General features: G+C 49.9%; 1 protein-coding gene across 2 annotated transcripts in view; it reads left to right on the top strand.

The window, feature by feature from the left end:
* POU2F3 (POU class 2 homeobox 3) overlaps nucleotides 1-14,955 on the top strand; it is a 75,892-nt gene that overhangs the window by 50,720 nt on the left and 10,217 nt on the right. For both annotated transcript variants that reach the window (XM_041770746.1, XM_041770747.1), the window contains exons 4-9: nucleotides 5,945-6,049; nucleotides 7,267-7,369; nucleotides 9,879-9,961; nucleotides 12,225-12,407; nucleotides 12,826-12,967; nucleotides 14,556-14,692. In XM_041770746.1, coding sequence (XP_041626680.1) covers nucleotides 5,945-6,049; nucleotides 7,267-7,369; nucleotides 9,879-9,961; nucleotides 12,225-12,407; nucleotides 12,826-12,967; nucleotides 14,556-14,692 — 753 coding nt within the window. The remainder of the gene's footprint in view (nucleotides 1-5,944; nucleotides 6,050-7,266; nucleotides 7,370-9,878; nucleotides 9,962-12,224; nucleotides 12,408-12,825; nucleotides 12,968-14,555; nucleotides 14,693-14,955) is intronic.

Here is a 14,955-nt window from a genome sequence, read left to right as displayed (position 1 = left end):
GTCTCTTCTCTTCCTTTTCTAGAATTTTGGATGGGTTCAGGAAGAAGATCCCAGCGTCCATATGCAAAGGTGCATCTAGGCGGGTCTGACATAAGTGGGACTAGAGACCAGGGAATGGGTGAGGCCCTCTCCCCGGGTACTTCCCAGAGGCATCCTAAGGGGGTGGGAGCCTTGGACTCACAGGGAACAAGCAAGAACCGCAGAAAGAGGAGAGTCTCCCAGGTGAAAACGCAGCCAACATCTCCTGGGGGACTTTCAGCCTGGCTCATTGAGATGAGTTACCTGCCTGTCCCATTCCACCGCTTAAAATATATTTTTAGGATATTTTCATGAGCAACATGTTCGCTGCCAACCCTTTATAGATCGGTTACAAAACAGAAACTCTTCCTTACTGCTCAGGAGAAGTGTGGGGGGGGGGGGGGAGAAAAAAAAAATCTTGCCTGTAATTGAAGGCAGGTTGGGAGATGTTCACGCTTTGAAATTCTCCTTCTTGTGAAATGTTTATGAAACACTTTCCACAAACGAGTTATGCAACCAGGACAACAGCTTTGATCGTTTTCATCGCCAGTGATCTGTTCATTAGTGTTGGGCTATTTCCCCCAAAGAGAGCCATGTGAAAATGTCATGGGAGGGGCTAAGGATGAGCACCCCAGCACCCCCCATGCCCCATCACGTGACCCCAAAACGGATGGTTCATAAGGAGGTCCACGGGTACGGCCTGGCCAGAACACCACCTTCTCCACCACCCATGGTCCCTGCTGTCTCCTACCCCCTGGGAAGTTTATAGTGCTGTTTGTAAAAAGAGCACCAGGAGAAAGTTGGAGGATCATTCCCTTAAGGGACCTTTGCCAGTGTCTTGTTATGTAACTTTATACCCATCTCTGAAGCTCTCTGGGCCTCCGAGAGATGGGAAGGTAAATCTGCATCCCTACACCCCCCCAGCTGGGAGGCGAAGCCAAGTAGGACTGTGTGAAGGCTCCAGGCTCCTCAGAGGGGGCTCTCTCCTCTCAGAATGAAGCTACTGCTTGTCTCAAGCAGGTGATGTCAGGGAGTTCATTGGGATTAAAAAACATAATCACCCATGATGACTTTTTACCTCCCTGGTCACTGCCCAAGACTCAGGGTAATACCTGTACATAGCACAGTGGGTGGAGAAAATCCTGAACTAACAAACCTTGTCTGCTACAAGGACAGGATGGTCAACGGCTGTGACAGAGCAGAGCCCTCTGTGGTGGCCCATGTCCCCAGGGATTAGTCCACTCCAGCAGGGCCTGGAGAGAGATTCCATTTGCGTGAGAAGAACCACCCCAAAGGGACCCTGGAGACAGTCCTCACCATTCCAGGCAGGCTGTGGGTTTGGTTGGGTTTTCACGAGTACGGGGGAAATTGGATTTTTACCCAATTTGCCTCGGGTTCTCACATTAGAAGTCAATGGGATTCCAACAGAAGCCTCTCTATCTCACCTTCCAGATCCACAGCCAACACCCAGTTGCCTGGAAAGGCTCCAATCTTTTCCATTCGACAGCACTGAAAGGGATTGCTTTTTTTTTTTTTTTTTGGGAAGGACTTTGTTTCTTGATTTCGTAGTTTCTTAGCCCATGGACTCTTAGAGAATCGTTGGAGTGTGCGCGGGAGGCTGGATGTGCTTCCCTCCCTTCAACTCTCTTGCAGAGATCCCCACCACCCCCACTCCCAAGCAAAGCAGAAGTTTTAGAACTTGTCCCCGAAAAAGAAATCTCCTTTCGTGTCTCTTAATTTGCTTTGTGGTGGACTCTCTTCTTTGGGGGTTACTGCCAGCAGCCCCTATCCAAAGGCTAATGAAGTAGGAAAAATGAAAGAGGAAAATGTTGATGAAGCAAAAATCAGGAGGATGACACAGGGGACGATGGTGGTGGTGGTGGGCGGGGGGCAGGTAGGGGATTGTCAGAACGCCCCAGATGAACACCCAAAGGGATTTTCTGCTATCACATCATATTTAGAACTGGGAGGCCAGCAGTGCCCCTAAAAGAGTTTGGAGGGCAATTGATCCAGGAAACAGATGAAAGGGTGCGTTTTCTTTTATGATGGCGCTCGCTTCTGAAATTAAGTGTTGCAGGAAGACCTGGCACTGATTCTAACAGATAGCACCCAGGTTGGAGGCAAAGCACATGTTTTCAAGCTCTGTCATAGCTGCACCTTCTTATCTCCATTGCACATAATGAGTCTATAAAGGAGCCCTGCCACTTGCCTCTGAGCTGGAGCCGCGCCAGGCCGCCTGCGGTGGTTCTAGGAGCCTGGCTTTGGCTTCCCTGTTCTCCCTCTGTCCCCCTTCTTCCATCCTGCCTCACCTAGTCCCCCCACTGGAGTGAGGGATGCGCTGGGGCGGGAGGGGGGCCTAGGAAGGAGATGTGGGGAGGGGAAGCTGGCCCCAAAAGGCTTTGCTTAAGTCAAATCTCCTAGAGCAAACCTTAAGGGTGGTGGTGGTGGTGGTGGTGGTGGTGGTGGTGGTTTTAAATAAGTAGTCTTATCATCTATTCCTAGCTTTTTTAAACCTGCTAACAAATGTTTCCCCGGAATCTAGGATGTGAAAACTCTAATTTCTAGGGGAAGAACTAGGACACCAGAGCTTCTTAGACGGAGATGCCAAGCGTGGGTGGGAAGAGCTGAGGGGCACTCCGGGGGGTAGGGATGGGGCTGTCTTGGAAATCACTCCTGGGTGGCCATGCCTTGAGAGTTTTCAGAAAGTCTCAACTCTCTGCCCCCACGATGCGACTTCCTTGTCTCTCTCCCTTCCTCCTCTCTGCCTCCAAGGCTCCAGAATAAGTCTCTTTAGGTGGGAGAGGAGAGGAATGATTTGTGAAGGCTGTCCCTGAAAGAAGCACCCTCTTGACCAATTTTGGTGCAACCACAGCTTGTTGGTGCTGTTTAGGTCCGCTTTACCTCGGAACGTCATGTCAACGTGGACTAGACAAGTGTGCCAAATGCACTAGGGAACTGGAACTTATCGTTCCATTTTTGGACCGGAAGAAGGAAAAAGCGTATAGAATCATAACAGATGGAGATACCAAGTCTCCTACAGGCGAAATGATTGCTGGAGGTTACGTAGTAAATTAGACTTGGGGCTAGGACTTAGAAGCAGGGTCTAGCTCCCTGTTCAAAGTTTTCCTGACTGTACCTCCCTGAAGATTACAGAGAGATGGGTTCTCTCTATGCCTTTTATTCAATTAAGTCACCTTAATTCCCACTATGTGCAAGGCACCACATTTAGGACATTCGCTCTTTTCTTGGTCTCTGACGTCATTCACTCGGATCTTCCCAGCTCTCCAGCCAAAGGGAAATCTTTCTTTAGTGATCCGAAGACCACTTCTCTGCAGCAATGAAGTGTAAATACAGCTGTCCATCTGAATTTTTAACTTGGGGTCGACTAAGGCAGAAGCGATTCTAGGATGTCAGTGACATTCCCAGTGTAGACCAAGAAAATGGTTTGAGCAGGACATCCATGGTCAAGAATTTCCATCAAAAGGGTCTCCCCAATGTCTTTTTAAAGGTGTCGTCTAGGGGCAGCCCAGGTGGCTCTGTGGTTTAGCGCCACCTTCAGTCCAGGGCATGATCCTGGAGACCTGGGATCCAGTCCCACATCAGGCTCCCTGCATGGAGCCTGCTTCTCCCTCTGCCTGTGCCTCTGCCTCTCTCTCTGTGTCTCTCATGAATAAATAAATAAAAATCTTTTAAAAAAAATAAAGGTGTGGTCTAGATCCTATGCTCTTTTAAAAAATATTTTATTTATTTATTTATTTATTTATTTATTTATTTATTTATTTATTTGAGATAAAAAGAGAGCAAGAGAGAGAGCAGGAGCTGAGAGGCAAAGGGAGAGAGAGAAGCAGGGAGCCCAATGTGGGGCTGGATCCCAGGACCCTGGGATCATGACCTGAGCTGGAGGCAGATGCTTAACCAACTGAGCCACCAAGGCACCCCTAGATCCTATGTTCTTTGTCATATTATATGAATTCAAAGTCATTGGACTCCCCCCTCCCCACCGACTTCCCAAAGAAAAGCTGCCAGAGGGTAGTTAGTTGTTCTCTAGGTGGGAGGAAGGGTGGGCACAAATAGTGCTTCCCGCCCTGCCCTTGGACACCTGGGAAACCCACAGGTGGGTGGTTGGTGCTGTCATCCAAAGGTGGTGGAGAGAGGCTAGAAGGATTTAGAAGCCATCACAGGCCCCTCGGGCTGCAACTGCAGTAGTGACTATGAGGGAGACATGTCCCCACCTGTAGGGAGACAGGCAAACACTGTCACCAAAGCCACTGGGCAAAGAGGGCTGGCTGCAGAGGTAATCCGCACGCAGGAGATGGATAATTGTGGAAAACGAGGAGGAGATGGAGGGGAAGCTGGCTCCCAGACTTTGGGATTCTCTGGACCAGGAAAATAAAAATAAAAAGCAGAGCATGGAGAAGATTGATAAAGGGCTGCCAATACGTTGTTTTGTTTTGTTTTACTTTACGAGGTGGGGAGTTTTTACTTATTTTTAAAGATGTGTTAATTTGAGAGAGAGGAGTATAAGCAGAGGAAGGAGCAGAGGGAGGGGGAGAGAAAGAATCTCAAGCAGTTTCTGCACTAAATTTAGAGTCCAGCAGGGGGCTTGATCCCACTACCCATGAGATCCTGACCTGAGCCAAACCAAGAGTCAGACCCTCAACTGACTGAGGCAGCCAAGCAGCCTGCGAGGTGGGCAGTTCTTAAAATACTATTTAGAGGATGCCTGGCTGGCTCAGTCAGAGAAGCATGTAACTCTTGACCTCCAGGTTGTGAGTTTGAGCCCCATATTTGGGTGCAGAGATTACTAAAATAATAATAATAATAATAATAATAATAAGCAATATAAACCAATAAACAAAAATAAAATACTTTTTAGGATCAGCATCATTTCGCAAAAGAAATCTTAAATCTCTCCCAAGAAAAAAAGAACATCATCTCAGAATTTGAAAGAAATGTGTAAAGTTATTACAATAAACTTATTTTTTTCTCATTTTATGGAGAAAGAGGGTGAGCTATAGTCTGTACCAACACAGCCCGCAGAATGGTGTTAGAGGATGATCCATTCTCAGTAAATTCCTCCTACTTATAGATTGCTATTCCTTTTTCTTTTTTTTAAAAGATTTTATTTATTTATTTATTTACTTACTTACTTACTTACTTACTTATTCATGAGAGACACAGAGAGAGAGAGAGAGGCAGAGACACAGGCAGAGGGAGAAGCAGGCTCCATGCCTGGAGCCCGACGCGGGATTCCAGGATCACACCCTGGGCTGAAGGCAGCACTAAACCACTGAGCCACCTGGGCTGCCCACCTTTTTTTTTTTTTTTTTCAAAGATTTTATTTATTTATTCATGAGACACACACACACACACACACACACACACACACACACAGAGAGAGAGAGAGAGAGAGAGAGAGAGAGGCAGAGACATAGGCAGAGGGAGAAGCAGGATGATGTAGGACTCGATCCCAGGACCCTGAGCCAAAGGTAGATAGATGCTCAACCACTGAGCCACCTAGGCACCCCCAGATTCTTTTTTTTTTTTTAATTTTTATTTATTTATGATAGTCACACACACACACACAGAGGCAGAGACAGAGGGAGAAGCAGGCTCCATGCACCGGGAGCCCGATGTGGGATTCGATCCCTGGTCTCCAGGATCGCGCCCTGGGCCAAAGGCAGGCGCTAAACCGCTGTGCCACCCAGGGATCCCCACTCCCAGATTCTTACTCCTGAGCACAACTCGCCTCTCTTACCCGCTGCCCCGGGCTGAAGGGCACAGGCAGGCTTGAGGCCCCGTAGGCACCGAGCAAGCCCTTTACTCTCTGGCCTAGTCCCTCATCCACCTTGACCGTCTCTAAGTCTCCACATCTGCCTGCCTGGGGAGCCCAGACCTTATGTTGTCCTCCTACCTCCTCTTACAGATTAAAACTGAGGACCTCAGTGACTCCCTGCAGCAGAGCCTCTCGCATCGGCCATGCCACCTGAGTCAAGGACCTGCCATGATGTCTGGAAACCAAATGTCTGGGGTAAATGCCAGCCCATGCCAGGGAGCCCGGTAGTCTCAGCGGGGCCAGTGAGTTTAATTCAAGCCTTCTGCAAAATGCTTGACCTCTAGACCTGGCTCTCAGGGAATCCAGATAAGTCTGAACACCCCCCCCCCCTTTGCCCCCTGCAGGGAATGTGACAAAGGGATGAAGGCCTGGGGTGGAGATTACAGAAGAACCTCATGAAAGGGAAGCTGGGCTCCCTCTATCTCTCTGGGACAAAGGGAGCCAATCTTGCCAAAACAATGGACCTAGCAGCTATGGGGCTGGTGTCTGCCCGCCATCTCTCCATCTCGGGGGAGCCCTGTGATGACAGCCACTGCTACAGATATAGAGCATTTCTGTTTCCAGTGAGCCCACTCTCCTCCCTCAAGCTTTTGCATCAAAGCCAAACTAGAACAGAGTGTGTTGGGGGAAGAAAGAGGCACCCTGAAACAGTAACGACAAATGTCTGAGAGGGCGGTTGTCCATGTGGCGAGCCTTTCTCCTGGTCTGGATTACCTGGGGAAGAAATGCCACCCCCTCTCTAGGAATATTTAAGAGTAGGATGTGCATGCATTCCTTCGCTTCTTCATCCAGCAGGGGATTACCGTCTTGGTGCACAGAGCCCTGGGGGTCAGGATCCCCCAAGCAAGCATAGGGGATTACTATTTCCCCTTTGGGAGCTGGTGGAAGGAACTCAGGGGACGTGGACTTTGTGTCCAATCTAATCGGTTGTATTACAAACTAATAACTTACTCTTTCTTCCAGGAAAGGCTCAGGCTCAGGAAAGGCCAAGATATGCCTTTTAGCATAGTCAAATGGCATGAGATTAAAAAAACAAAATTAGACGATTGGGATTCCATGTCGTTTCTAGGGTGAAGCTCTGAGAGATGGGTAATACTCAGCCTGTGGCTCCGACATTTACAGTCGAGTTGGGAGACAAGCCTGACAGACACAAAAATTAAATAACAACGCAAAGTTTAAGGACACTAGGCTGCAAGGCACTGCTTGGCTGAGTGCGGGAGCTGTAACGATGCCAGCATTAATGGAATAGCTACTATGTGCCAGGCACTTGAGCTACGCAGAGGCATAAGGCAAGGTCACTGCCAACGAACACACAGACTCTGGAGACCCCAGGGGACAGACAGGCAGGAGACAGATGGAGCCAGCACCCCCGGCGTGTAAATTCTGTGCTGTTTGTGTTTCCCGGTGTGCAGGACATGACCTCCCTCCATCCACTCCAGCAGCTCGTGCTGGTTCCTGGCCACCTCCAGTCTGTATCCCAGTTCCTGCTATCTCAGACCCAATCTGGGCAGCAAGGTAAGAAGGCTGGCTGGCATTTTCCACATTGACCCGTCCAGCAACTGCTTGCTGGATGAGGGAGCCCAAGTGTAGGGCATGGGTGAGTGGCTCACCCCTCTGGCTTTAAGACCAGATTGTCTGCTTCAGGGCCCAAGGGAGAGACTCCCCAGCATTGCCTCTCCAGGCAGAGGATCCTTCTCTGCTTCTCCCTCTCGCCTTCCTGTTTCACGGTCAGTACAGAGATGCAAGGTAGCAGAGAGCTGGGGGCGGGAGGAGGGGTTGTGCAGCAGTATAGGAAGGAGGAGCTCCTTGGGATGTGCAGTACAGGCAAGTCCTGGGAAGTCTTTTAGGATTTAGGATTAGGAGGATTTCACCTCCTGAAAGCCAGCTGTGCCTCTGTCTGGGTAGAGCGGCAGTGCCACCCACAGGCTGTAGAGGGGGTTTTCAGATATTCTTTGGCAGGGAAATTACTACCAGAGACCATCTCCTTGGCCAAGAGCAAACATATTATAATATTCATAGTAATAGCTAGTATTTCTTGAGCATAAATATGGCAGGGGCTCTGCTGAGTGATTTTCCTGACTTTTTCAAAATAACCTTGTGTGGTAGAAGTTGTATTATGTAGGTCTCTGGTGACATAATGAAGTTCCATAGCAGTTTGTCTGAAAGCTGTGTTCTTGGCCATTGTACCGTATTGCCTCTCCCTCTCTCATCTCTATCAACTAGGGCCAAAGAGATGGAAAAAGTAGGGGTTTTCTACCAATGTACAAATCCCAGGTAGAGGCTCTGGAAATCCAGAATCCAAACAACTCTGTCTTCTATCCCTAGCCCCTGCCAGAGTTACAGTCCCTGTCCCTAGGTCCCACGGCATCTCAGCATTTTTATAATGCTGACTAGGAACAGACTTGAACCTTGAAGTATTTCTTTTAGCTAAACAATGTGTATCATACTCCTAGACCAGAAAAGAGAAGGTTAACAGTTAATTCCCTTTCTCTTCAGAAGATAGTGATATCAAAATGGCCCAGACGTAGTCATATCATCAATGGGGACAGTGTATGATGTAGGGGGAGAAACAAACGAGGAAACAAAGACCCCCTCAAAATTTGGAGTCAGAAAACTCATCGGTTAGATTTTGTTTTTAATTTTAAAAATCACTTACTAGCTGTGTGTCCTTGGGAAAGTTAACCGAACCTCTCTGAATAAAAATAGAGTAAAATGAAATAAAATAGAATAATAGTAAAATCCTACCTCATGAGGTTATGAAGGATTATTTGAGATAATGCATATGAAAAGGCTTTCAAAATGCAATATCCGTGTTAGATTACTATTAGTATCCAAGCCTCTGACTCCTGGTTCAGAGCTCCTTATAAGAACTTTTTATTTTATTTATTTATGTATTTATTTTATTTTATTTTATTTTATTTTATTTTATTTTATTTTATTTATTTTTATTTATTTAAAAATATTTTATTTATTCATGAGACACACACACACACAGGCAGAGACACAGGCAGAGGGAGAAGCAGGCTCCATGCAGGGAGCCTGTCGTGGGACTCAATCCCGGGTCTCTAGGATCAGGCCCTGGGGCTGAAGGCGGCGCTAAACCGCTGAGCCACCTGGGCTGCCCTATTTATTTTAATAAGGAAAAAATGAAGCCCTGACTTTTATAGACTGAGGGGCATGAAGGTCAGCATGAGCAGACGCTGTACATCAGTGACCCAGAGCAGCTTAGGCACAAGAGAGAACCACCCCCAACCAGGGTTCTGGTTTGTGCTGAGTGATTGGGGTGACCTGCCCCATTGTCTGCTGTGGTAGCTTGATGGCTCCATTTCTTGCAGCGAGAGTGAGAGCTCCTGGCTGTGGCCCTTCCTAGAGGGAGGCCACCATCATGACCTCCATTGACCTGGAGAGGGAAGGAGAAAGTGGTCCTCAGGCAGGACAACGAATGGGCAGAGGCCATACCACCGGGGAGAGTTTCCAGAGGCTTGGCCCCTGGTCTTCCCTTCTCTCTCCACCTTTCCTCCAGAGAATACAATGTCCTCGCTCTGCCAAGAGCCTCTGGCCAATGGAGCTGTCTGGCCCCATGCACTCGGTCTGGCATCCTTGCAGATTTGCCCGGGCCTTCGTAGCCTACTTCCGTAGGCAAAATGGAACTCGTCAGCTCCTCAGCTCCAGCAGCCTTTCTTTCCCTGCTGGATTCCTTCAGCCCCGGTTATCAGATCCCAGAGCAGGCCGCCTCGAGCTCCCCAGCTCATGCACCAATCCCGGCTGGCGGGGCAAGCCGAAGGACTGGTTTGGGGGTTGCTGTTTACCTACTCATCCCCAGTCTCTTTCACCTCCACCTGTGTGTGGCAATGGCTGGCCGTGCCTGTGGGGGCCTCGTTCACAGGGCTGGAGGTGGCTGGAGGGACCTGATGAGGGTGCAGGGGGTGGGGACAGTTATCTGGGTTCCAAAGCTGTGGAGCGTGTCTTTCAGATGGCCTGGATTTTATTTGTTTGTTCCTCTGTCCCTCCCCTTCTCGCCCAGGTCTGCAGCCAAATCTTCTCCCCTTTCCACAGCAACAAAGCTCTCTCCTCCTCCCGCAGACAGGGCCTGGCCTGGCGTCCCAGGTAAACAACCACATTCTTCCTGTTTCCTCTGGGAATAACTCAGCTCTCCTCTCCACAGAGGAGCTCACTGGTTTGCCCCCACCCCCTCGATGGTGCACTTACCCCTCTGGGGAGAGGGGCTAGCGAGGGTCTATCCCTGCTCACACATGGGGAAGCCAAGCCACAGCCATGAGAAATGACTGACCCAATGTCCCCAGTGGAGCCAGAATCGGAGCCCAGAGATTTCAGCTCCCTGCTCCGTGGTACTGGGCCTCCAATCCCACCCCGATGAGGCCCTGGCTTCACTCAGTCCCCATAGGATCAGGGATCAGCTAACTTTCCAGGGATGCCACGGTGACTGCAAAGCCCAAGGAGGAGGCCAGAGTCCCATAGGCCTGATGTCCCAAGATGGCAAGGCCACGGTCACTCACCTCTGGGGCCCTCTTAACACCTAGTATTCTAGACCGCCTCCTGCAGTGTGCACAGGTGTGGGTCAGGAGGGCTGAGATCTGCGAGAGGGGCAGTTTGCAGAGCTGCCATGTTCCCATCCAGCACCTGTTGGCTAGTTAGGAGGCACCTCTACCTCTGGCCAGATGCAGCCTGGTGCCAGGTGTGCGGCTTGCTACGAGCAACAGGAGCTGTGTGGTGGCTGTGCCTCCTCCCCTATATGTTAACAACCTGCACAGCTGCAGGAGACGGCTTTGCAGGGACAGATGTGCAGAATTGCTGGGAATAACTGCAGGGCCCCGTGTCCCTTCTCTGAGCTTGGATCCCCATGGATCACTAGGGGCCCTGGCACTTGAGGGCTAGAGAGGCCGCTGAAGGGGAGAGGGTGCCATCTAGTGGCTGATAGGAATGGGGACGCCAGAATCCTGAAGGCTTCCGTTTGTTCCAGAAGACTCAGAATCTCATCACCATCGACATAGGTCTGGAAGAAATCAATTCGTACATCTTACAATATGAGAAGCAAAGAAACTGTTGAGGTTATTAAGATCGTCCTGGGAAGTGGTAATAAGGGACTTGCTTAGGGTGGCGGCAGTAAGCGTAGAGAGGAGGGAGCCAACCGGGTGATGTTTAGAGAAGTTGAAGGAATGCAAAATCCAATTTGGTTGGTATCTGATTGGACGTGAAAGGAAGGGAGAATAAAGTCCAGCAAAGAACTTAGTATTTGTTAGATTAAAGAACAGATGAATCAAGGAAAAGGAAGTTTCAGGAGGGCTGAGGCCCTACCCTGCAAAATGGGATCAAATCCATAGGCTTCCAAGCAATTCTGTTCTAGAAGACCTGTCACCAGGGAAATGGGTCCTTCACTTCTGTCTGGTCCTTTGACTTTCCTCATACAGAAGATGCTCTTCTGAGTGGTAAATCTGCGTATCATGGAGGAGAAAAGGAGGAAAGTTAACCCCAGTCTAGGAAAAGAGTAAACTGGGAAGGGGAGGGAAGAGGGTGGACATAGGCCAAATTGTCCACGTGGGCAATGAGTGGCCCCTGGACTGAACATAACGCCTGGCCCCCTCAGTCTGGATTCTGCAACTTGTGAAGTGATGGATGTCTTCAGGAGCTGGATTCACTCCTGACCCCAAAAGGACACAACATGGACTCTAGGTTTTAGGGTCCATTTTTCTATGGAAATAAACTGAAGGAAGACTATCTCTCAACAATCATAAGTGAGATCAGGCTATATTTAGATGGCACTAGATTACCTCTGACTTAAAACCAAGAAACACCACCAAAACACTGTCATGAAAGAAAACGATGGGTTAGAGAGTTAAATAGCGGTCACAAGAGTTTAAAATTCTATGAAAACTCTATTAATATAACGAGTCTCAGGTGTCTCTGTCATCTTCAGTTAATGCCTGTTGAACACCTTAGTTACTTTGCTCTGTGGAAAAGAACAGGCAAGGCAAACAACCTTTTCCCTGTCCCGCTCTAAGATTTGTTTTGGGGATCTTTGTAAACAACCGCGCTAGCTGGCTCCTTTTACGGGGAAAACTGAAAGAAGGAAGTTACCTGCTCAGAGTCAAACAATGAGTCATAGACTAAAACCCAGAAAGGCCACCTCCCTGTCCCACACTCCTCCTGTTTCTACCAAGCTATTCTAGCTATTTGGTGTCCCTTCGTAGAAACCCCAGTTTCTCACTGCCACACCACTGAAAAAAAGTGGGAATTAAGTGTACCCAGGGATCTGTCATCCCCTAAGTGAGCCTGTCAGTACACAATACCAGAAAATGCCATTTGATCCGTTGACTATTTGTGGATCTGTTTGGCATGTATTCCCTCTTAGGCAATTGGGCGCCCCGGGCTGCCAGGATCTTCTTTAGAACCTCATCTGGAAGCGTCCCCACATCTCCCAGTGCCCAAGCATCTACCCAACTCTGGAGGGGCTGACGAGCCCAGTGATTTGGAAGAGCTGGAGAAGTTTGCCAAGACTTTCAAGCAGAGGCGCATTAAGCTGGGCTTCACACAGGTTTGGTTTGCAGGGATCTAGTAGGAATTGGGTTGAGTGAGTGGACACTGGACTTCTCGAGTGCACATTTCAGGAGCAGCCTGAGGTTCCAAGTGTTTGGGGCAAGCCTGTCATGTCTCTGTGTTCCTAGAGAATAGGGCACAGCTATCATTGCTAAGGAAACTGAGGACACTGCTGGAGGTCAGGGGAGGAATAAGAGCCAGGCAAAGGGTTAGGCACATTGGCATGGCCTAGTCAGAGTCTGGGGAGGGAAATGAACCAAATTCTCCCTCTTAGAGGGAAAGAAACCTGGAGAGGAGCCAAGATGATGGGTAGGTGCTTGAAGGTTCTCCGGGTGAGTGATCCTAGGATGGTGGGACAAAGACGAGAAAGAGCCTGTCTCTCCAGCTACTTCTTCCCTCTTGATCCCCATGTGCAGGGAGATGTGGGGCTGGCGATGGGAAAGCTGTACGGCAACGACTTCAGCCAGACCACCATCTCACGATTCGAGGCCCTCAATCTGAGCTTCAAGAACATGTGCAAGCTCAAGCCACTGCTGGAGAAGTGGTTGCATGATGCAGGTAGGCATCAGGGACACAAGGATGGATGGCGCCCTAGAGGATTCTGCAGGGAAGGGACCGGTGACTTGTCTGTGTTGAAGCTAGAGGAGTGAATATGTAAGACCCCTCCTCCTCCTGAGTCTGGAACCATTTGAGAAATAAGACACAGGAGACAGGCAAGTGGAGATGGAAATGTCCACTTCATTACTGAGAAGACCCTTTGGAGGACATGGCATTAGGTCTGTGGCCATCAAGACTTGGCCCCATTCTCCACCAGAGACCCACGCAGTCTGGACCTTAGGACAGCTTCCCAGAGTGAACACACCTGTCTTGCACTCTGGACCATGTGTGGGTTAGGAAGATAGGGAAGTGGGCCCTCTAGGGTCTCATGGGGGAGAGGGGGAGCCCTTTATCTGGCTAATCTTGAGTAGGTCTTCAGAGGTCAGAGAGTTACTGTGAGCTAGACTAGCAGGAAAGCTGACAGCAGGAGTGGGGTTCGCAGGATTCAGTCCACAGGGTGGCCTGGGAGGTGTTCCAGGAAGTCAAGGGTGCAAGCCAAGGGCAAAGCGTTTGGAATACTAGATGGAAGCATTTGATGTCAGAGAGCAGTGTGGGACAGGGTTTCACCATGGCACTTTTGATATCTTGGGCCAGAGAATTCTTTGTTAGAGGAAGCTGTCCTGTGAATTATAGGGTATTTAGCAGCATCTTTGGTCTCTACCTCCTAGATGCCAGCACCACCTGCCTCCCATTAAGACATGCAAAAAAAATGTCTCCCAATCCTGCCAAAGGCCCCCTGGGTGAGCAGTGGTGGTGCAAAATCACCCCTGGCTGAGAACCAGTGGTGTTGGCAGAAAGAGAAGGAGCAGGGCCAGGGCCAGGCTGGGCTCTAGTCAGTAGATACAGGACAAGGAGTTACTGTGGAGAGGAGGGGTAGGGTGGGATAGGCAGCCAAGGGGGTTACCCCCTCACAAGTCCCTCTGCATGGACCATGGGGAGGGGCAAGGAAGCTGCCCCCCGCAGGCAGCTTTTCTCGGGGCACTGAAGTGAGAGATGACCAGAGCCCTTCTAAGTCATTTCTGGTGTGACCCCCTACCCGACCCCTGAATCCTTCCTGAAGGGTATCCCTGCCCATCAATCCTACAGCCTTGGCTCCCACACTTAACACTGAAAAGTGACTTCAACACCCACATTCCTCCAAGTGTCATCGCTTTTAGCTCAAAACCCCACTTCCCCCTTTTACTGGGTATTCGCATCCAGGCATCCCTGGGAAACAGACACCCACGAGTGTGCCTCGCAGGACCCCTGCCGGTACCCACTGACACCTACGCAGGCTGCCCGTGGCTGAGTGTCTCTGAACCATGACCGCAAACAGTGGAGGCGCTGGCGTGGGAGTTGTGGAGGACCTTTGCCCAGAGCAATGAGGAGAAGCAGGATTCTTGGCCCACTCCGGCTCCCCTGCTGGGTGGGGAGGGGAGAGGCCTGGTGCTGAGAGAGCCCCTGCAGAGCTCACCCGAGGCCCTGTTGGATCTCCAGGCCATGAACACAGAGCCTGAACTGGCTGTGCGTTCTCTTCTCTGAGTTCCCTCTACTTTCCACCTCCCAACAGAAACCTCTCCATCAGACCCCTCGATGAACACCCCCAGCTCTTTCCCCACCCTCAATGAAGTGTTCGGGAGGAAGAGGAAGAAACGGACCAGCATCGAGACCAATATCCGCCTGACTCTGGAGAAGAGATTTCAAGATGTGAGCGGCAACTCCGGGTGGGGGCGGGTGGGCCGCTGTCCACAGCTGGATGAGCAGACATGCTCAGGCCCCTGCGCTCCATACGTGCCCTGGGAAGGGGTCAGGAAGCAAGTGCACACACCCTCTGCAGGCACCCGTGTATTCCGATGAAAGGGTGCATTCCTCCTCCATTCCAGGAACTTCTTCCCCCACTGACCCTGACTTTTTTTTAAAAGATCTTATTTATTTATTCATGAGAGATACACAGAGAGAGGCAGAGACAT

The sequence above is a fragment of the Vulpes lagopus genome, chromosome 10, assembly GCF_018345385.1.
Source record: "Vulpes lagopus strain Blue_001 chromosome 10, ASM1834538v1, whole genome shotgun sequence".
NCBI classification, from domain to species: Eukaryota; Metazoa; Chordata; class Mammalia; order Carnivora; family Canidae; genus Vulpes; species Vulpes lagopus.
The sequence above is the reverse complement of the archived record's forward strand: the minus strand, read 5'-3'. Positions and strand labels throughout refer to the sequence as shown.